General features: G+C 39.4%; 1 protein-coding gene across 25 annotated transcripts in view; it reads left to right on the top strand.

The window, feature by feature from the left end:
- Positions 1–24244, top strand: part of NEB (nebulin) — a 203011-nt gene that overhangs the window by 15541 nt on the left and 163226 nt on the right. For all 25 annotated transcript variants that reach the window (XM_073647182.1, XM_073647185.1, XM_073647188.1 and 22 more), the window contains 13 exons: positions 99–230; positions 1095–1202; positions 3024–3128; positions 5051–5155; positions 5300–5404; positions 5593–5697; positions 7305–7409; positions 7501–7608; positions 7847–7963; positions 9126–9227; positions 9478–9585; positions 9670–9774; positions 11402–11500. In XM_073647182.1, coding sequence (XP_073503283.1) covers positions 99–230; positions 1095–1202; positions 3024–3128; positions 5051–5155; positions 5300–5404; positions 5593–5697; positions 7305–7409; positions 7501–7608; positions 7847–7963; positions 9126–9227; positions 9478–9585; positions 9670–9774; positions 11402–11500 — 1404 coding nt within the window. The remainder of the gene's footprint in view (positions 1–98; positions 231–1094; positions 1203–3023; positions 3129–5050; positions 5156–5299; positions 5405–5592; positions 5698–7304; positions 7410–7500; positions 7609–7846; positions 7964–9125; positions 9228–9477; positions 9586–9669; positions 9775–11401; positions 11501–24244) is intronic.

The raw sequence follows: 24244 nt of genomic DNA on the forward strand, positions 1-24244 counted from the left end.
AAAAAAAAGCTTGGACTTATCGCACGTGGCCTACATTCACAATCCACAGTTTGTAATATACAAAAATCTGACTATTTTATTATTTTTTTTATTTTTAGCCAAAGCCTGATGCTGGGAAGGCACAGGACTCTGGTGAGAAGAAGAAGAAAATTAAGAAAAAGGTGGATACGTCAAAGTTTATGACGCCTTACATTGCTCACAGCAAGAAAATGCAAGACATGTTCAGTCAGGTGTGTACAGTGTGTGGGTTGTACCGGATTTTGATCACACCACGGCTTTGTCCTTGTGGCCATTCGGAGCCTCTGTCGGCAATTTTGCATCTTTGGGCATCAAGAATAATGCAGAATGCGGCGCTGTTTTTACTGTCATAATGGCAGAAACCTAAAACAGAACGTCCTTGAGCCTATTCTAAGCCAGGAGGTCAGTGGAGAACGATTTTGATCTATTATGACTGATCTGACACAGCTAAATGAAAGCCATGATGCGGCTGACACTACTCATAAATTCTAAATATTTACGTAAAAATTTGCAAAATTTCCTTAACGTGGAAATATAGCTAAAATTCTAAATTCTTAGCGTGAGTTCGTCGAATTACCTGCGATATATTTTAACAGAAAAACCTGACTGTAGATTTCAGTGGATTCCATAAGAATCAGAAAAAAACAACAACATTCCTTTAAAATCTGCACTTTTTGCAAATTTTGCAGCAGGTAGGCAGGTAATCCACAATGATGGAATGCTTTTGGATTTCACTGCAGATTTTTTTGTTTCCGCATTGATGTCAACGAGAAAAAAATTACAGCAAATCAGTGCCTGTTTCACAACAGAATCGACTTAAAAATTTGCACCGTACGTGAATTTCTGTACAGAAGAAAAAAAAAAAATCTGTATTAGGAGGACGATCTCGTACAATCTCATCCGTTTGCCTGTTACTGTAATCTGCTTCGGATTTTATCTGGCAGCTAAAATCTCCCACTTTTCCGTATTGTCAATTCTTAGGAAAAAATTGTAAGACCCGTTTTAAAACAATCGCTGGAGAAGATTGGTAAAAAGTTAGAGAAAATTGGTGTCATTATTAATCTCTTATGTCTTAGAACAAATATAAAGAGAAATATGAAAAACAGAAGGGAACACCAGTCGCCATCTCTACTGATACTCCCGAACTCAGGAGGATCAAGAAAGCCCAAAACCAGTTAAGTGAGGTACGTCAGTTCCTTCATAAAAAAAAAAAAGTAAAAATTCTTTACCAATGTGATGCAAATGCAAGTATTAGAATTTGATTAATTTTGGATTAACATTGAATTTTCATAGATATGTGAAACTGACACAGGACAGAGCTGAGATCAGTGTTGCATTACGTGGGTCAATGTGTCACTATTCTACGGTGATCACGTATTATTTTGAGTTAAAAAATATTGGGATGTTATTGACCCAGATCTACAAATAACAAAATGGTCATCAGAGTGGTCTAATCCTGGGTTCACAAGTATCAGAGTGGTTTTATTTAGGGTCTGCAAGTAGATGACTGGTCTTATTGGGTCCTCAGAATTAACATAGTCATGATTTGGGTCTAGAAGTTGGTGGCTTTTTAAGTATTTTCTTGGGTTTATGAGTGTTCCGCATGGTCCTATACCTGTCATACAAGGCTCTGCTAATATCACAATAGTTTAATTTTATGTTCACAAGTATATGAGTGCTCTTGCATGGTCTGCAAGTGTCATAATAGTCTTAATTTGGGTCTAAAAGTTTATAGATATTCATACATGGGAGCTTTTATCAGAATGGTCTTATTCATGGTCTACAAGCATCAGAGTGGTCTTATTGATTGTCCACAAGCAAGTGGGTCTGCAAGTATAAGAGTAGTCTTATCCAGGACTACAAGTATCAGAATTATTTAATTTTGGGTCTCTAAGTATTTTAAGAGTCTTATTGGGTCATCAAAATAATCTTAATTAGCATCTAAAAGTTCATATGTGTGATGCTGATCACTACTCACGGAGGCAGAAAAGTCAGATGTTACGGGATCAGTACCAAGAGAACACGTAGAAAACCAAGGGGAAAGACAAAGGCGTAAGTCAGGTAACGGTCCGGGGGTCAAAATACCAGGAGATAGCAGATCAAAGAAAAAGGACAAGAGAAAGGGATAGTCAGAACACAGTTCAAAGGGTCAAGCAGCGGAAGATCAGAACTCAGCACAACAGAATCAGACAAACACTCACCAGGAAGCACAAACTATGTCTGGCAGGGATCAGTTAAGTAGCTGGGCAGAACGGAGAATACTGCCCAGCACCTCCCAGTCACAGATTGGATGGCTGAGCTGTCAATCAAAACACCGATAACTCAGCAAAACAGTCATTCACTGAGCGGAGGCGTCATGACCGTATGAGTCAAAAGTTCTAAATTCTAAGTTCTAAGTTAGCATCTAAAATCATATGAGTTCATATTTGGGGGTTTTAAGTATTGCGATGGTTTTGTCCAGGGTCTTCAAACATCAGAGCAGTCTTCTACAGGGTCTACAAGTAGCAGAGTAGTTTTATTTGTAGTCTACAAAGTATCATATAAGTCTTATTCTTGGTCTATGAAAGTATTTCAGTAGTTTCATCCAGGGTGTACAAATATTAGATTAGTAAATATGGGTATAGAATTATGTGAATGGTCTCATTGGGTCAGCAAGTATCAAACTAGTCTCCATTCCAGTCTAAAAATATATGAAAAATATCTGGGGGGGTTTCAGTATCATAGGGGTTTTATCAGAGTCTGAAAGTATCAGTCTGATTTTATCAATGGTCTGAAAGTATTACAGTTGTTATGTGATGGGTCTATAAGTATCAGAGTGATCTTGTCTACAGGGTCTACAAGTAAAAGAGGTCACAATATATGTCTACGACTATCTGAGGGATCTTATATGAATGGTCTTGTTGGGTCAACAGTTATCACTCTGGTCTTATTTTCGGTCTACGAATATATGACACATGTCCCACCTTATTAAACTGTCTGTTATTTGGTATTCCATCCTGTCATAGGTGAAGTATCGTGTGGATGGTAATACTGTCAGAACTAATTGCCATGTTGATGAAAAAGCCAGAGATATAGAGCATGCTAAAAAAGTCTCTCAACAAGTGAGCAAGGTAAGTGATCCACATTTCAGCGAGCATGTACTTCCTTTCTAATGATCCCTATCTCAGCAAGAATCTGCTTCCTCTCTAGTGATCCCTATCTCAGCCAGCATGTGTTTCCTCTCTAGTGATCCCTATCTCAGCCAGCATGTGTTTCCTCTCTAGTGATCCCTATCTCAGCAAGAATCTGCTTCCTCTCTAGTGATCCCTATCTCAGCCAGCATGTGCTTCCTCTCTAGTGATCCTTATTTCAGCAAGCATGTGCTTCCTCTCTAGTGATCCCCATCTCAGCCAGCATGTGCTTCCTCTCTAGTGATCCTTATTTCAGCAAGCATGTGCTTCCTCTCTAGTGATCCTTATTTCAGCAAGCATATGATTCCTCTCTAGTTATCCCTATCTCAGCCGGCATGTGGTTCCTCTCTAGTGATCCCTATCTCAACCGGCATGTGCTTTCTCTCTAGTGATCCCTATCTCAGCCGGCATGTGCTTCCTCTCTAGTGATCCCTATCTCAGCCGGCATGTGCTTCCTCTCTAGTGATCCCTATTTCAGCCGGCATGTGCTTCCTCTCTAGTGATCCCTATCTCAGCCGGCATGTGCTTCCTCTCTAGTGATCCCTATCTCAGCCAGCATGTGTTTCCTCTCTAGTGATCCCTATCTCAGCGGGCATGTACTTCCTTTCTAATGATCCCTATCTCAGCTGGCATGTGCTTCCTCTCTAGTGATCCCTATCTCAGCAGCCATTTGCTTTCACTATATCTCAGCAGGCATGTGCTTCCTCTCTAGTGATCCCTATCTCAGCCGGCATGTGGTTCCTCTCTAGTGATCCCTATCTCAGCCGGCATGTGCTTCCTCTCTAGTGATCCCTATCTCAACCGGCATGTGCTTCCTCTCTAGTGATCCCTATCTCAGCCGGCATGTGCTTCCTCTCTAGTGATCCCTATCTCAGCAGGCATGTGCTTCCTCTCTAGTGATCCCTATCTCAGCCGCATGTGCTTTCTCTCTAGTGATCCCTATCTCAGCCGGCATGTGCTTCCTCTCTAGTGATCCCTTTCTCAGCCGGCATGTGCTTCCTCTCTAGTGATCCCTATCTCAGCCGGCATGTGCTTCCTCTCTAGTGATCCCTTTCTCAGCCGGCATGTGCTTCCTCTCTAGTGATCCCTATCTCAGCGGGCATGTACTTCCTTTCTAATGATCCCTATCTCAGCAAGAATCTGCTTCCTCTCTAGTGATCCCAATCTCAGCAGCCATTTGCTTTCACTATATCTCAGCAGGCATGTGCTTCCTCTCTAGTGATCCCTATCTCAGCAGGCATGTGCTTCCTCTCTAGTGATCCCTATCTCAGCCGGCATGTGGTTCCTCTCTAGTGATCCCTATCTCAGCCGGCATGTGCTTCCTCTCTAGTGATCCCTATCTCAACCGGCATGTGCTTCCTCTCTAGCGATCCCTATCTCAACCGGCATGTGCTTCCTCTCTAGTGATCCCTATCTCAGCAGGCATGTGCTTCCTCTCTAGTGATCCCTATCTCAGCAGGCATGTGCTTCCTCTCTAGTGATCCCTATCTCAGCAGGCATGTGCTTCCTCTCTAGAGATCCCTATTTCAGCAGGCATGTGCTTCTTCTCTAGAGATCCCTATCTCAGCCGGCATGCGCTTCCTCTCTAGTGATCCCTATCTCAGCAGTCATGTGCTTCCTCTCTAGTGATCCCTAGCTCAGCCATCATGTGCTTCCTCTCTAGTGATCCCTAGCTCAGCCATCATGTGCTTCCTCTCTAGTGATCCCTAGCTCAGCTGGATTCTGCCTCTTCTCTAGTGATCCCTATTTCAGCAGCTATATGCTTTCTCTCTAGTGATCCCTATCTCAGCCGGCATGTGCTTCCTCTCTAATATCTCCCTGGTCGTTACATATTAAAATGACTTGATATTTTGTGCTTTTAGGTTCTATACAAGCAAAATTGGGAAGATACTAAGGAAAAGTACCTGTTACCCCCTGACGCTCCTGAACTGGTTCAAGCAGTGAAAAATTCTTCCTTGTTTAGCAAGGCAAGTGTTACCATATTATTATATCCCTTTATTTTTCACCAACGAGACCATTGTTGCTTTATGTTATGGTAGGGTGAGGTCCATGTTCCCTCTTAGGCATGAAAGTCTAACCACTAACATTTTTCTTCTCTATCTGTGCTTTAGAAACTGTACACAGCAGATTGGGAGGAGGACAAGACAACGTATTTTCCTTACTCGGATAGTCCAGAACTGAGGAGAGTTGCTAAGGCTCAGAAATCTTTGAGTGATGTAAGTATATTGGGAAGTCTGCATTAACTAATGGCATGTATTGCATCATTAATTATCCTTGGATCCAGCTTGGCCACTACAATCTTCGTGTGTTTGGGGTATATGTGTTTTTTCCACAGACGATGAAAACAAAATTCCCAATTTGTGTTTTCTTCAGAAGTTACTTAATAAATTTCCATCCTTTACAGATCAATTACAAGAAGGGACAAGATGAGCAAAAGCTTCAGTTCACCTCCCTGGCTGATCGACCTGACATTGAGATGGCCAAGAAAGTGTCCCAGCAGCTGAGTGACGTAGGATATTCTAATTCAATTTATTCTATGTAGATAGATACCCTGGTAAATATTGAACGGAAAGAAACTGCTCCTTTTATCTTGTACAATGTACTTTGTTGACTTTTTTTGGGGGAGGGATTCCTACCCCTGTCAGTGGAGAGCAGAGCACTCTTTCTTCATGGGAAGACCTGGCCTACAGGGAGACTCAGTCTAGGCACTGCACCCTGGGAATAAGATATGTAAATTAGCTCTCCTCCTCTTAAGGAGGAGGAAGATTTTCTTGACTCACCATCGTGAAGTCATTGACAGCATTAACACCGGGACTAGTGACTCTTTGTCAGTCTAATCTAAAGCTTTCCTCTTGAGATTGCAAAAATTAGAACATTCATGATTGAAAGTCCTTTAAAGTTCACCAAGGTGCAGGGACATTTGGAAACATTAGTAGAAGATTCGGAACTCAAAGATGAAGAAACCTAAAGGGTTGTCTCAACTTAGATAAATATTGCCTATCCACAGGATAGGTGATTTCCAACTAATTGTTGGGACCCCCAAGAGCTAGAATCTCCGCACTTGAATTTAAGGTAATCTGTCAGCAGGCTTTTGCTATGTAGTCTGAGAGCAGCATAATGTAGGGACTGAGAGCTTGATTCCAGCAATGTGTCACTTACTAGGCTTTGTTTTTCTGTCTCAATAAAATCAGTGTTTTATCAGCAGGAGATTGTCACTAGAGGACTAGGTGTCTCGTGCCTCCTGGTCCAACCCCACCACTGATTGACAGCTTTCAGTGGACACTATATATTATCAGAAAGCTGCTAATCAGTGATGGACGTATTGGAGATACACAAGCGCTGTATTTGGTTCAACCATCACTCCATTCAACCATTGCACTTCAGGGCCCTATTCTTTGGATCAATAAGGGCCCCAGTCATGGGAACCTCAGTAAATCAGCACTTTATCACCTACCATGTAGATAGGTGATAAGTTGCTGAATTACGACATCCATGTTATTCTTAATATAAATCACCCGCTAAGTGGATTATACTAACGTGTTTCAGCCACGACTGCCCTTAATCGTCATGCTTAAGGCCGGTTCTACCTGGGACATTTAGACTGGGTTAATGTGGTGTCTTATTCATGGATTGACTTTTGCAATCTGGATTTCTTGCTTTAAGACCTTAATTGTCTGGTTATTATCTAAACAAAGATTAATGAAGGATCCTTAAAATGTGTTCCATTATCAAGTGGGTCTAAATATGGATTCAAGCTCCAGAATCACTTTTGGGCTATTCCACTTGGAATAACCATTATAATTGCCAAATGTTCATTGATTAAGTTTTGACTATTAGTCTCCAACTTTTATAATGGCCACTTTGCAAGAATCTCTGAGTTAAGAAAAAAAAAAAGAAATGACCCCCGAAATGTTCATGTTGTTTAATCAATGGGACCACCCTACAATTTTCCTTCCGTAAAGAAATTTTTGAGAAAAACTGGAGTAACTTTTATTTTTCTTTGCCCTGTTGCATATGTTTTTCTTATTGTTTTATATATATATTGCTTATACTGTGTTCACCACATCCCCTCCTGTTTCATTATATTCTGACATAATATTGTTTCTTACCTAACAGATAAAATACCGTGAGGACTACGAGAAGAAAGTCAAAGGCAAATGGAGTCAGACTCCTTGCTATGAAGTTGCAGTTGCGAGAATGAATGCCGACAATCTGAGCGATGTGAGTACATTACACCATAAAGCTCCTACCGTAATTCCATAAAAAAAGTAAGTGAACCCTTATAAACTTTTTCACTTTTTTCTACCAACAGAGGAAATACCAAGAAGAGTTTGAGAACACTAAAGACCAAATCTACTTCATGCAGACAGAAACTCCAGAGTATAAGATGAACAAGAAAGCCAGGAACAACGCTAGCACGGTAAGAGGAAGACTCGGTTAGCACCGCGCCTACGGATCTATATACAGTCATTGTATAATGGTATTAAGAGTCAATGGAGCCTATTCACCAAAGGCAAATGTAAAGTGAGGGGCGCACAGATCCAGACATTTTGGACTGTTGTATCTCTAGGGTTCATGCATTTACTTAAAGGGGTGCTCCACTGACAATACCAACATGATAAAAAGGTTCATTGCATTTATCCTTCATATTTTTATAGGTGAAATACAAGGCAGATTATGAGAAGGCCAAGGGACCCACAGGTTACCACACTCTTCCCGCCACAGAAAACCCTTTACTGCGGCAACTCAGAACTGCTGGAAATGCCCTGAGCGATGTAAGTAAAGCATAAAAACTGGATACAGTGACATTATTACTAAATTTACATACATAAAAATATTTCCTGCTATCTATCTATCATCTATCTCATATCTATCTATCATCTATCTCATATCTATCTATCATCTATCAATCTATCTATCTATCTATCTATCTATCAATCTATCTATTATCTATCTATCTATCTCATATCTATCTATCTATCATCTATCTCATATCTATCTATCTATCATCTATCTATTATCTATCTATCATCTATCTATCTATCATCTATCTATCATCTATTTCATATCTATCTATCATCTATCTATCTATCTATCTATCTATCTATCATCTATCCATTATCTATCTATCCCTCTATCTATCTATCTATCTATCTATCTATCTATCTATCTATCATCTATTTCATATCTATCTATCCATCTATCCCTCCATCTATCATCTATCTATCATCTATCTATCATCTATCTATCATCTATTTCATATCTATCATCTATCCATTTATCATCTATCCATCTATCTATCTCTCTATCATCTATCTCATATCTATCTCATATCTATCTATCTATCATCTATCTATTATCTATCTATCTATCTATCTATCATCTATCTATCTATCTATCATCTATCCATTATCTATCTATCCCTCTATCTATCTATCTATCTATCTATCATCTATTTCATATCTATCTATCCATCTATCCCTCCATCTATCATCTATCTATCTATCTATCATCTATCTATCATCTATCTATCATCTATTTCATATCTATCATCTATCCATTTATCATCTATCCATCTATCTATCTCTCTATCATCTATCTCATATCTATCTCATATCTATCTATCTATCTATTATCTATCTATCATCTATCTATCATCTATTTCATATCTATCATCTATCTATCATCTATTTCATATCTATCTATCTATCTATCTATCATCTATCTATCTATCTATCATCTATCTATCTATCTAGCTATCTATCCATCTATTATCTATCTATCTCTCTATCTATTATCTATCATCTATCCATCTATCATCTATCTATCTATTATCTATATATCATCTGTCTCATATCTATCTATCTACAGTATCTATGTACAGTATATGTCTACCTATTACTTTTGAGATACTTTATTTCTGTTTTCTTTTTCTAGAAATTGTATAAGGCGTCCTACGAAAAGGCCAGAGGATCTAGTATTAACTACTGTGACACCCCCAAGTTTCAGCTTGATAATGTCCTGAAGAAGTACACTGATGTGAGTTCCTATCGGAGCTTTATTTCTCTGTGTATGACCTGGCAGGGTACAATGGGGACATCTCTCGGCCGCACTCCCTGACCCCACAGATGGAGCATGAACCTAGAAATCACTGCTGCTATGGGGTTACTTACTTTCGGTGTTATTTGGCCACTATATGACGGTGGACATATTTTACATAACGGCAGTGGGGAGAAATCAATAGTAAAAGGAATATCACTGTGCTTATCTCCTTTGTTCTGTATTTCAGCTGAAGTATAAGGATCACTATCAGAGGAACGTCCAGGGACATTACATCGGCAGCTACGAAGATCCTTACATGCTTCATTGCGCCAAAGTCTCCAACTTAAGAAGTGATGTACGTGTCCATAGGACAAACCTCTTAATTTTTGACGACTTTTTACGATTTAAAACATTTTTCATCATTTTCTTTTTATAACAGAAAAATTACAAAGCCGACTATGAAGAAGACAAGACCAATTTTTACTATCCCCAAACTATCACCCCCGAATACGAAGCGGTCAAGAAGTTAGAGCAGTGTAAAGATGTAAGTCTTCTAAAGGATACCCTAACAATATTTTAATCTATATAGTACAGTTTATATCCTGATTATGATAATTAGAAACAAGGGTATAATCACCAGGGTGTTTCAGGTATGGAGCTTGTGGGGAGGGGGAGAAACCAAGAGGTCCCACTATCTGTTAGAGGAGACCAGTGCTATTAAAAGTATTGAGCGGTGTCTGGAGACACTTGCTGGAGCTCTTTCCTGATTGGTCGGTGTGCTGACAATCTGACCCCCTCTGATCTGATATTGATAGCCTATCCCAAAACTTTCAATTTTGTAAAGCTGGAGAACCCCTTTCATAATTCTTTTAGGATATTAGTGTTGTCAAAGAAAAAAAAATGGCTATCTTTTTTTTTTCTCTAAGAAACAGGGTCACTATAATCCAATGGCTGCGTCTGGTATTGCCACCCATTGCCTTTGAAGTGAATGAACAAAAGCTGTAATATCAGGCACATCCTATAGACAAGAGTGGTGCTGTTTCATTAATAAAAAAAATATACAGACCCTTTTTTAATTATCTAATAAAACTCCCTTTAACCTTTTAAGTCAGCAGTAAACATCAGATGAATATCTGACATACTAATTTTCATTGGATTGGAACAAATTAGTTAGTGAAAAATTAAAAATAAATAAATAAAAATAATAATAAACAAAATATATTGTAAGGGGGTTGGTACTCACTCAGCCGCTTTCAAGGTAATCACAGGAGTCAGTTTCTTTAAAAACGTCCCAGGCAGGTTTATTCGGACTTCATAAACCGCACTCTCCAGGTAAATGAAATATAGACTTGTCCGTCACAAAGTAACAAAGCAAGCAAAACTGTCCATACAGTGCTGCGGGTTCACCCACTACCAGTCAGTGTCCTGTAACACAGACACGCTGGAGGTCTCCACACCTCCAGCCACAGACACTGAATGAGACACTTGGTCTCCATTTTACACACACGCCCTGGGGGTGGGGATATGTGAACAGCCAATCCCACCCGTCTCTTATGACTCGTAAAAACTGGCCCTGATAAGCCCAATTAAGCCTCTCAGCACTATGTGTGCTGGAGCATGCTTTCCCGGTTTTACATCACTGAAGCTGCCAACCTCAGCAATACATATCTCCTGTCAAGGACATGTCCGGCAGCCATCTTACAATATATATACACACGTATATATATATCTCATATATGTTTGTGGTGTTATAGGTGTTTTTGATATGATTGTGGTTGAATATTCCTGAATACTTGTTTTTGACTATTTTTATTGGGAAAAGTTGGGAAAAATTTTCTATATGTGAAAAAGTACACACAACAATTTGAAATGAAAAAAAATGAGTAAGTAAACGTTAAGGATATTTTTTATAAGCTTTAAGTCATTAAATTCTGAATAGATTCATGCGGTCGGGGTCCCGAGACCCCCTTGGATAGCTCAGAAGACCTCTTAGAAGTGCACATTTCAGGAAACAGGAGCGCACCCACTGATCTGCTCAGAATTAAGGGGCATAAAAAATATCCTCAGCGTTTAGTTACTCTTTAATAAAACGTTGATTTCAGTTGTGTAATAAAGAATTTACAGTTTTAATCATTGATCGTCCTAATTTAGATAATTGTTTTTTTTTTCAGTATGTCTACAAAAAACACCCCGATACAATTAAGTTCACTCAGGTGACTGATTCCCCAGTACAGGTCCAAGCCGAAGTGAATTCCAAGCAGCTCAGTGATGTAAGTATCGACTGTCTGACAGCCGGTGTGTAATATAGAATGACAGCCGGTGTGTAATATAGAATGACAGCCGGTGTGTAATATAGAATGACAGCCGGTGTGTAATATAGAATGACAGCCGGTGTGTAATATAGAATGACAGCCTGTGTGTAATATAGAATGACAGTCTGTGTGTAATATAGAATGACAGTCTGTGTGTAATATAGAATGACAGCCGGTGTGTAATATAGAATGACAGCCGGTGTGTAATATAGAATGACAGCCTGTGTGTAATATAGAATGACAGTCTGTGTGTAATATAGAATGACAGCCGGTGTGTAATATAGAATGACAGCCGGTGTGTAATATAGAATGACAGCCGGTGTGTAATATAGAATGACAGCCTGTGTGTAATATAGAATGACAGCCTGTGTGTAAATATAGAATGACAGCCGGTGTGTAATATAGAATGACAGCCGGTGTGTAATATAGAATGACAGCCGGTGTGTAATATAGAATGACAGCTGGTGTATAATATAGAAGGACAGCCGGTGTGTAATATAGAACGACAGCCGGTGTGTAATATAGAACGACAGCCGGTATGTAATATAGAACGACAGCCTGTGTGTAATATAGAATGACAGCCGGTGTGTAATATAGAATGACAGCCTGTGTGTAATATAGAATGACAGCCTGTGTGTAATATAGAATGACAGTCGGTGTGTAATACAGAATGACAGCCGGTGTGTAATATAGAATGACAGCCGGTGTGTAATACAGAATGACAGCCTGTGTGTAATATAGAATGACAGTCGGTGTGTAATACAGAATGACAGCCGGTGTGTAATATAGAATGATAGCCGGTGTGTAATATAGAATGACAGCCTGTGTGTAATATAGAATGACAGCCGGTGTGTAATATAGAATGACAGCCGGTGTGTAATATAGAATGACAGCCGGTGTGTAATATAGAATGACAGCCGGTGTGTAATATAGAATGACAGCCTGTGTGTAATATAGAATGACAGTCTGTGTGTAATATAGAATGACAGTCTGTGTGTAATATAGAATGACAGCCGGTGTGTAATATAGAATGACAGCCGGTGTGTAATATAGAATGACAGCCTGTGTGTAATATAGAATGACAGTCTGTGTGTAATATAGAATGACAGCCGGTGTGTAATATAGAATGACAGCCGGTGTGTAATATAGAATGACAGCCTGTGTGTAATATAGAATGACAGCCGGTGTGTAATATAAACGACAGCCATTGTATAATATAGAACGACAGCCAGTGTGTAATATAGAATGACAGCCGGTGTGTAATATAGAATGACAGTCGGTGTGTAATATAGAATGACAGCCGGTGTGTAATATAGAATGACAGCCGGTGTGTAATATAGAATGACAGCCTGTGTGTAATATAGAATGACAGCCTGTGTGTAATATAGAATGACAGCCGGTGTGTAATATAGAATGACAGCCTGTGTGTAATATAGAATGACAGCCTGTGTGTAATATAGAATGACAGCCGGTATGTAATATAGAATGACAGCCTGTGTGTAATATAGAATGACAGCCTGTGTGTAATATAGAATGACAGCCTGTGTGTAATATAGAATGACAGTCTGTGTGTAATATAGAATGACAGCCGGTGTGTAATATAGAATGACAGCCGGTGTGTAATATAGAATGACAGTCGGTGTGTAATACAGAATGACAGCCGGTGTGTAATATAGAATGATAGCCGGTGTGTAATATAGAATGACAGCCGGTGTGTAATATAGAATGACAGCCGGTGGGTAATATAGAATGACAGCCGGTGTGTAATATAGAATGAAAGCCGGTGTGTAATATAGAATGACAGTCGGTGTGTAATATAGAATGACAGCCTGTGTGTAATATAGAATGACAGCCGGTGTGTAATATAGAATGACAGTCTGTGTGTAATATAGAATGACAGCCTGTGTGTAATATAGAATGACAGCCTGTGTGTAATATAGAATGACAGCCGGTGTGTAATATAGAATGACAGTCGGTGTGTAATATAGAATGACAGCCGGTGGGTAATATAGAATGACAGTCGGTGGGTAATATAGAATGACAGCCTGTTTGTAATATAGAATGACAGCCTGTGTGTAATATAGAATTACAGCCGGTGTGTAATATAGAATGACAGCCGGTGTGTAATATAGAATGACAGCCTGTGTATAATATAGAATGACATTCGGTGTGTAATATAGAATGACAGCCTGTGTGTAATATAGAATGACAGCCGGTGGGTAATATAGAATGACAGCCGGTGTGTAATATAGAATGAAAGCCGGTGTGTAATATAGAATGACAGTCGGTGTGTAATATAGAATGACAGCCTGTGTGTAATATAGAATGACAGCCGGTGTGTAATATAGAATGACAGTCTGTGTGTAATATAGAATGACAGCCTGTGTGTAATATAGAATGACAGCCTGTGTGTAATATAGAATGACAGCCGGTGTGTAATATAGAATGACAGTCGGTGTGTAATATAGAATGACAGCCGGTGGGTAATATAGAATGACAGTCGGTGGGTAATATAGAATGACAGCCTGTTTGTAATATAGAATGACAGCCTGTGTGTAATATAGAATTACAGCCGGTGTGTAATATAGAATGACAGCCGGTGTGTAATATAGAATGACAGCCTGTGTATAATATAGAATGACATTCGGTGTGTAATATAGAATGACAGCCGGTGTGTAATATAGAATGACAGTCTGTGTGTAATATAGAATGACAGCCTGTGTGTAATATAGAAAGACAGTCGGTGTGTAATATAGAATGACAGCCGGTGTGTAATATAGAATGACAGTCGGTGTGTAATATAGAATGACAGCCTGTGTATAATATAGAATGACAGCCGGTGTGTAATATAAACGACAGCCATTGTATAATATAGAACGACAGCCAGTGTGTAATATAGAATGACAGCCGGTGTGTAATATAGAATGACAGTCGGTGTGTAATATAGAATGACAGCCGGTGTGTAATATAGAATGACAGCCGGTGTGTAATATAGAATGACAGCCGGTGTGTAATATAGAATGACAGCCTGTGTGTAATATAGAATGACAGCCGGTGTGTAATAAAGAATGACAGCCGGTGTGTAATATAGAATGACAGCCTGTGTGTAATATAGAATGACAGCCTGTGTGTAATATAGAATAACAGTCTGTGTGTAATATAGAATGACAGCCGATGATTAATATAGAATGACAGCAGGTGTGTAATATAGAATGACAGCCGGTGGGTAATATAGAATGACAGCCGGTGTGTAATATAGAATGACAGCCTGTGTGTAATATAGAGTGACAGCCTGTGTGTAATATAGAATGACAGCCGGTGGGTAATATAGAATGACAGCCTGTGTGTAATATAGAATGACAGCCATTGTATAATATAGAACGACAGACAGTGTGTAATATAGAATGACAGCCGGTGTGTAATATAGAATGACAGTCGGTGTGTAATATAGAATGACAGCCGGTGTGTAATATAGAATGACAGCCTGTGTGTAATATAGAATGACAGCCGGTGGGTAATATAGAATGACAGCCTGTGTGTAATATAGAATGACAGTCTGTGTGTAATATAGAATGACAGCCGGTGTGTAATATAGAATGACAGCCGGTGTGTAATATAGAATGACAGCCTGTGTGTAATATAGAATGACAGCCGGTGTGTAATATAGAATGACAGCCGGTGTGTAATATAGAATGACAGCCGGTGTGTAATATAGAAGGACAGCCGGTGTGTAATATAGAATGACAGCCTGTGTGTAATATAGAATGACAGCCGGTGTGTAATATAGAATGACAGCCGGTGTGTAATATAGAATGACAGCCTGTGTGTAATATAGAATGACAGCCTGTGTGTAATATAGAATGACAGCCGGTGTGTAATATAGAATGACAGCCGATGTGTAATATAGAATGACAGCCGGTGTGTAATATAGAATGACAGCCTGTGTGTAATATAGAATGACATCCGGTGTAATATAGAATGACAGCCGGTGTGTAATATAGAATGACAGCCGGTGTGTAATATAGAATGACAGCCGGTGTGTAATATAGAATGACAGCCTGTGTGTAATATAGAATGACAGCCTGTGTGTAATATAGAATGACAGCCTGTGTGTAATATAGAATGACAGCCGGTGGGTAATATAGAATGACAGCCGGTGGGTAATATAGAATGACAGCCTGTGTGTAATATAGAATGACAGCCGGTGTGTAATATAGAATGACAGCCGGTGTGTAATATAGAATGACAGCCTGTGTGTAATATAGAATGACAGCCTGTGTGTAATATAGAATAACAGTCTGTGTGTAATATAGAATGACAGCCGATGATTAATATAGAATGACAGCAGGTGTGTAATATAGAATGACAGCCGGTGGGTAATATAGAATGACAGCCGGTGTGTAATATAGAATGACAGCCTGTGTGTAATATAGAGTGACAGCCTGTGTGTAATATAGAATGACAGCCGGTGGGTAATATAGAATGACAGCCTGTGTGTAATATAGAATGACAGCCATTGTATAATATAGAACGACAGACAGTGTGTAATATAGAATGACAGCCGGTGTGTAATATAGAATGACAGTCGGTGTGTAATATAGAATGACAGCCGGTGTGTAATATAGAATGACAGCCTGTGTGTAATATAGAATGACAGCCGGTGGGTAATATAGAATGACAGCCTGTGTGTAATATAGAATGACAGTCTGTGTGTAATATAGAATGACAGCCGGTGTGTAATATAGAATGACAGCCGGTGTGTAATATAGAATGACAGCCTGTGTGTAATATAGAATGACAGCCGGTGTGTAATATAGAATGACAGCCGGTGTGTAATATAGAATGACAGCCGGTGTGTAATATAGAATGACAGCCGGTGTGTAATATAGAATGACAGCCTGTGTGTAATATAGAATGACAGCCGGTGTGTAATATAGAATGACAGCCGGTGTGTAATATAGAATGACAGCCGGTGTGTAATATAGAATGACAGCCTGTGTGTAATATAGAATGACAGCCTGTGTGTAATATAGAATGACAGCCGGTGTGTAATATAGAATGACAGCCGATGTGTAATATAGAATGACAGCCGGTGTGTAATATAGAATGACAGCCTGTGTGTAATATAGAATGACATCCGGTGTAATATAGAATGACAGCCGGTGTGTAATATAGAATGACAGCCGGTGTGTAATATAGAATGACAGCCGGTGTGTAATATAGAATGACAGCCTGTGTGTAATATAGAATGACAGCCTGTGTGTAATATAGAATGACAGCCTGTGTGTAATATAGAATGACAGCCGGTGGGTAATATAGAATGACAGCCGGTGGGTAATATAGAATGACAGCCTGTGTGTAATATAAAATGACAGCCGGTGTGTAATATAGAATGACAGCAGGTATGTAATATAGAATGACAGCCGGTGTATAATATAGAATGACAGCCTGTGTGTAATATAGAATGACAGCCTGTGTGTAATATAGAATGACAGTCGGTGTGTAATACAGAATGACAGCCGGTGTGTAATATAGAATGATAGCCGGTGTGTAATATAGAATGACAGCCTGTGTGTAATATAGAATGACAGCCTGTGTGTAATATAGAATGACAGCCGGTGGGTAATATAGAATGACAGCCTGTGTGTAATATAGAATGACAGCCTGTGTGTAATATAGAATGACAGCCGGTGTGTAATATAGAATGACAGCAGGTGTGTAATATAGAATGACAGCCATTGTATAATATAGAACGACAGACAGTGTGTAATATAGAATGACAGCCGGTGTGTAATATAGAATGACAGTCGGTGTGTAATATAGAATGACAGCCGGTGTGTAATATAGAATGACAGCCTGTGTGTAATATAGAATGACAGCCGGTGGGTAATATAGAATGACAGCCTGTGTGTAATATAGAATGACAGTCTGTGTGTAATATAGAATGACAGCCGGTGTGTAATATAGAGTGACAGCCGGTGTGTAATATAGAATGACAGCCTGTGTGTAATATAGAATGACAGCCGGTGTGTAATATAGAATGACAGCCGGTGTGTAATATAGAATGACAGCCGGTGTGTAATATAGAAGGACAGCCGGTGTGTAATATAGAATGACAGCCTGTGTGTAATATAGAATGACAGCCGGTGTGTAATATAGAATGACAGCCGGTGTGTAATATAGAATGACAGCCTGTGTGTAATATAGAATGACAGCCTGTGTGTAATATAGAATGACAGCCGGTGTGTAATATAGAATGACAGCCGATGTGTAATATAGAATGACAGCCGGTGTGTAATATAGAATGACAGCCTGTGTGTAATATAGAATGACATCCGGTGTAATATAGAATGACAGCCGGTGTGTAATATAGAATGACAGCCGGTGTGTAATATAGAATGACAGCCGGTGTGTAATATAGAATGACAGCCTGTGTGTAATATAGAATGACAGCCTGTGTGTAATATAGAATGACAGCCTGTGTGTAATATAGAATGACAGCCGGTGGGTAATATAGAATGACAGCCGGTGGGTAATATAGAATGACAGCCTGTGTGTAATATAGAATGACAGCCGGTGTGTAATATAGAATGACAGCCGGTGTGTAATATAGAATGACAGCCTGTGTGTAATATAGAATGACAGCCTGTGTGTAATATAGAATAACAGTCTGTGTGTAATATAGAATGACAGCCGATGATTAATATAGAATGACAGCAGGTGTGTAATATAGAATGACAGCCGGTGGGTAATATAGAATGACAGCCGGTGTGTAATATAGAATGACAGCCTGTGTGTAATATAGAGTGACAGCCTGTGTGTAATATAGAATGACAGCCGGTGGGTAATATAGAATGACAGCCTGTGTGTAATATAGAATGACAGCCATTGTATAATATAGAACGACAGACAGTGTGTAATATAGAATGACAGCCGGTGTGTAATATAGAATGACAGTCGGTGTGTAATATAGAATGACAGCCGGTGTGTAATATAGAATGACAGCCTGTGTGTAATATAGAATGACAGCCGGTGGGTAATATAGAATGACAGCCTGTGTGTAATATAGAATGACAGTCTGTGTGTAATATAGAATGACAGCCGGTGTGTAATATAGAATGACAGCCGGTGTGTAATATAGAATGACAGCCTGTGTGTAATATAGAATGACAGCCGGTGTGTAATATAGAATGACAGCCGGTGTGTAATATAGAATGACAGCCGGTGTGTAATATAGAATGACAGCCGGTGTGTAATATAGAATGACAGCCTGTGTGTAATATAGAATGACAGCCGGTGTGTAATATAGAATGACAGCCGGTGTGTAATATAGAATGACAGCCGGTGTGTAATATAGAATGACAGCCTGTGTGTAATATAGAATGACAGCCTGTGTGTAATATAGAATGACAGCCGGTGTGTAATATAGAATGACAGCCGATGTGTAATATAGAATGACAGCCGGTGTGTAATATAGAATGACAGCCTGTGTGTAATATAGAATGACATCCGGTGTAATATAGAATGACAGCCGGTGTGTAATATAGAATGACAGCCGGTGTGTAATATAGAATGACAGCCGGTGTGTAATATAGAATGACAGCCTGTGTGTAATATAGAATGACAGCCTGTGTGTAATATAGAATGACAGCCTGTGTGTAATATAGAATGACAGCCGGTGGGTAATATAGAATGACAGCCGGTGGGTAATATAGAATGACAGCCTGTGTGTAATATAAAATGACAGCCGGTGTGTAATATAGAATGACAGCAGGTATGTAATATAGAATGACAGCCGGTGTATAATATAGAATGACAGCCTGTGTGTAATATAGAATGACAGCCTGTGTGTAATATAGAATGACAGTCGGTGTGTAATACAGAATGACAGCCGGTGTGTAATATAGAATGATAGCCGGTGTGTAATATAGAATGACAGCCTGTGTGTAATATAGAATGACAGCCTGTGTGTAATATAGAATGACAGCCGGTGGGTAATATAGAATGACAGCCTGTGTGTAATATAGAATGACAGCCTGTGTGTAATATAGAATGACAGCCGGTGTGTAATATAGAATGACAGCAGGTGTGTAATATAGAATGACAGCCGGTGTGTAATATAGAATGACAGCAGGTGTGTAATATAGAATGACAGCCGGTGTGTAATATAGAATGACAGCCTGTGTGTAATATAGAATGACAGCCGGTGTGTAATATAGAATGACAGCCGGTGTGTAATATAGAATGACAGTCTGTGTGTAATATAGAATGACAGCCGGTGTGTAATATAGAATGACAGCCTGTGTGTAATATAGAATGACAGCCGGTGTGTAATATAGAATGACAGCCTGTGTGTAATATAGAATGACAGCCGGTGTGTAATATAGAATGACAGCCGGTGTGTAATATAGAATGACAGTCTGTGTGTAATATAGAATGACAGCCGGTGTGTAATATAGAATGACAGCAGGTGTGTAATATAGAATGACAGCCGGTGTGTAATATAGAATGACAGCCTGTGTGTAATATAGAATGACAGCCGGTGTGTAATATAGAATGACAGCCGGTGTGTAATATAGAATGACAGCCTGTGTGTAATATAGAATGACAGTCTGTGTGTAATATAGAATGACAGCCGGTGTGTAATATAGAATGACAGCCGGTGTGTAATATAGAATGACAGTCTGTGTGTAATATAGAATGACAGCCGGTGTGTAATATAGAATGACAGCCTATGTGTAATATAGAATGACAGCCTGTGTGTAATATAGAATGACAGCCGGTGTGTAATATAGAATGACAGCCGGTGGGTAATATAGAATGACAGCCGGTGTGTAATATAGAATGACAGCCGGTGTGTAATATAGAATGACAGTCTGTGTGTAATATAGAATGACAGTCGGTGTGTAATATAGAATGACAGCCGGTGTGTAATATAGAATGACAGTCTGTGTGTAATATAGAATGACAGCCGGTGTGTAATATAGAATGACAGCCGGTGTGTAATATAGAATGACAGTCGGTGTGTAATATAGAATGACAGCCGGTGTGTAATATAGAATGACAGTCTGTGTGTAATATAGAATGACAGCCTGTGTGTAATATAGAATGAAAGCCGGTGGGTAATATAGAATGACAGCCTGTGTGTCATATAGAATGACAGCCTGTGTGTAATATAGAATGACAGCCTGTGTGTAATATAGAATGACAGCCGGTGTGTAATATAGAATGACAGTCTGTGTGTCATATAGAATGACAGCCTGTGTGTAATATAGAATGACAGCCTGTGTGTAATATAGAATGACAGCCGGTGGGTAATATAGAATGACAGCCGGTGTGTAATATAGAATGACAGCCTGTGTGTAATATAGAATGACAGCCGGTGGGTAATATAGAATGACAGCCGGTGTGTAATATAGAATGACAGCCTGTGTGTAATATAGAATGACAGCCGGTGTGTAATATAGAATGACAGTCTGTGTGTAATATAGAATGACAGCCGATGATTAATATAGAATGACAGCAGGTGTGTAATATAGAATGACAGCCGGTGGGTAATATAGAATGACAGCCGGTGTGTAATATAGAATGACAGCCTGTGTGTAATATAGAGTGACAGCCTGTGTGTAATATAGAATGACAGCCGGTGTGTAATATAGAATGACAGCCTGTGTGTAATATAGAACGACAGCCATTGTATAATATAGAACGACAGCCAGTGTGTAATATAGAACGACAGCCGGTGTGTAATATAGAATGACAGTCGGTGTGTAATATAGAATGACAGCCTGTGTGTAATATAGAATGACAGCCATTGTATAATATAGAACGACAGCCAGTGTGTAATATAGAACGACAGCCGGTGTGTAATATAGAATGACAGCCTGTGTGTAATATAGAATGACAGCCGGTGGGTAATATAGAATGACAGCCTGTGTGTAATATAGAATGACAGTCTGTGTGTAATATAGAATGACAGCCGGTGTGTAATATAGAATGACAGCTTGTGTATGATATAGAATGACAGCCGGTGTGTAATATAGAATGACAGCCTGTGTGTAATATAGAATGACAGCCGGTGTGTAATATAGAATGACAGCCGGTGTGTAATATAGAATGACAGCCGGTGTGTAATATAGAATGACAGTCGGTGTGTAATATAGAATGACAGCCGGTGTGTAATATAGAATGACAGTCTGTGTGTAATATAGAATGACAGCCGGTGTGTAATATAGAATGACAGCCGGTGTGTAATATAGAATGACAGCCGGTGTGTAATATAGAATGACAGCCGGTGTGTAATATAGAATGACAGTCTGTGTGTAATATAGAATGACAGCCTGTGTGTAATATAGAATGACAGCCGGTGTGTAATATAGAATGACAGCCGGTGTGTAATATAGAATGACAGCCGGTGTGTAATATAGAATGACAGCCGGTGGGTAATATAGAATGACAGTCTGTGTGTAATATAGAATGACAGCCTGTGTGTAATATAGAATGACAGCCGGTGTGTCATATAGAATGACAGCCTGTGTGTCATATAGAATGACAGCCTGTGTGTAATATAGAATGACAGCCTGTGTGTAATATAGAATGACAGCCGGTGTGTCATATAGAATGACAGCCGGTGTGTCATATAGAATGACAGCCTGTGTGTCATATAGAATGACAGCCTGTGTGTAATATAGAATGACAGCCGGTGTGTAATATAGAATGACAGCCTGTGTGTAATATAGAATGACAGCCGATGTGTAATATAGAATGACAGCCGGTGTGTAATATAGAATGACAGCCGGTGTGTAATATAGAATGACAGCCGGTGGGTAATATAGAATGACAGCCGGTGTGTAATATAGAATGACAGCCTGTGTGTAATATAGAATGACAGCCGGTGTGTAATATAGAATGACAGCAGGTGTGTAATATAGAATGACAGCCGGTGTGTAATATAGAATGACAGCAGGTGTGTAATATAGAATGACAGCCGGTGTGTAATATAGAATGACAGCCTGTGTGTAATATAGAATGACAGCCTGTGTGTAATATAGAATGACAGCCGGTGTGTAATATAGAATGACAGCCGGTGGGTAATATAGAATGACAGCAGGTGTGTAATATAGAATGACAGCCGGTGTGTAATATAGAATGACAGCCTGTGTGTAATATAGAATGACAGCCTGTGTGTAATATAGAATGACAGCCGGTGGGTAATATAGAATGACAGCCGGTGTGTAATATAGAATGACAGCCGGTGTGTAATATAGAATGACAGCCGGTGTGTAATATAGAATGACAGTCTGTGTGTAATATAGAATGACAGCCGATGATTAATATAGAATGACAGCAGGTGTGTAATATAGAATGACAGCCGGTGGGTAATATAGAATGACAGCCGGTGTGTAATATAGAATGACAGCCTGTGTGTAATATAGAGTGACAGCCTGTGTGTAATATAGAATGACAGCCGGTGTGTAATATAGAATGACAGCCTGTGTGTAATATAGAACGATAGCCATTGTATAATATAGAACGACAGCCAGTGTGTAATATAGAACGACAGCCGGTGTGTAATATAGAATGACAGTCGGTGTGTAATATAGAATGACAGCCGGTGTGTAATATAGAATGACAGCCTGTGTGTAATATAGAATGACAGCCGGTGGGTAATATAGAATGACAGCCTGTGTGTAATATAGAATGACAGTCTGTGTGTAATATAGAATGACAGCCGGTGTGTAATATAGAATGACAGCTTGTGTATGATATAGAATGACAGCCGGTGTGTAATATAGAATGACAGCCTGTGTGTAATATAGAATGACAGCCGGTGTGTAATATTGAATGACAGCCTGTGTGTAATATAGAATGACAGCCTGTGTGTAATATAGAATGAAAGTCGGTGTGTAATATAGAATGACAGCCTGTGTGTAATATAGAATGACAGTCGGTGTGTAATATAGAATGACAGCCTGTGTGTAATATAGAATGACAGTCGGTGTGTAATATAGAATGACAGCCGGTGTGTAATATAGAATGACAGCCGGTGTGTAATATAGAATGACAGCCGGTGTGTAATATAGAATGACAGCCGGTGTGTAATATAGAATGACAGTCTGTGTGTAATATAGAATGACAGCCGGTGTGTAATATAGAATGACAGCCGGTGTGTAATATAGAATGACTGCCGGTGTGTAATATAGAATGACAGCCGGTGTGTAATATAGAATGACAGTCTGTGTGTAATATAGAATGACAGCCTGTGTGTAATATAGAATGACAGCCGGTGTGTAATATAGAATGACAGCCGGTGTGTAATATAGAATGACAGCCGGTGTGTAATATAGAATGACAGCCGGTGGGTAATATAGAATGACAGTCTGTGTGTAATATAGAATGACAGCCTGTGTGTCATATAGAATGACAGCCGGTGTGTCATATAGAATGACAGCCTGTGTGTCATATAGAATGACAGCCTGTGTGTAATATAGAATGACAGCCGGTGTGTAATATAGAATGACAGCCTGTGTGTAATATAGAATGACAGCCGATGTGTAATATAGAATGACAGCCGGTGTGTAATATAGAATGACAGCCTGTGTGTAATATAGAATGAAAGCCGGTGGGTAATATAGAATGACAGTCTGTGTGTAATATAGAATGACAGCCGGTGTGTAATATAGAATGACAGCCGGTGTGTAA

This window comes from Phyllobates terribilis, unplaced genomic scaffold (assembly GCF_046119375.1).
Source record: "Phyllobates terribilis strain yellow unplaced genomic scaffold, ASM4611937v1 Scaffold_9__5_contigs__length_417890890, whole genome shotgun sequence".
NCBI classification, from domain to species: Eukaryota; Metazoa; Chordata; class Amphibia; order Anura; family Dendrobatidae; genus Phyllobates; species Phyllobates terribilis.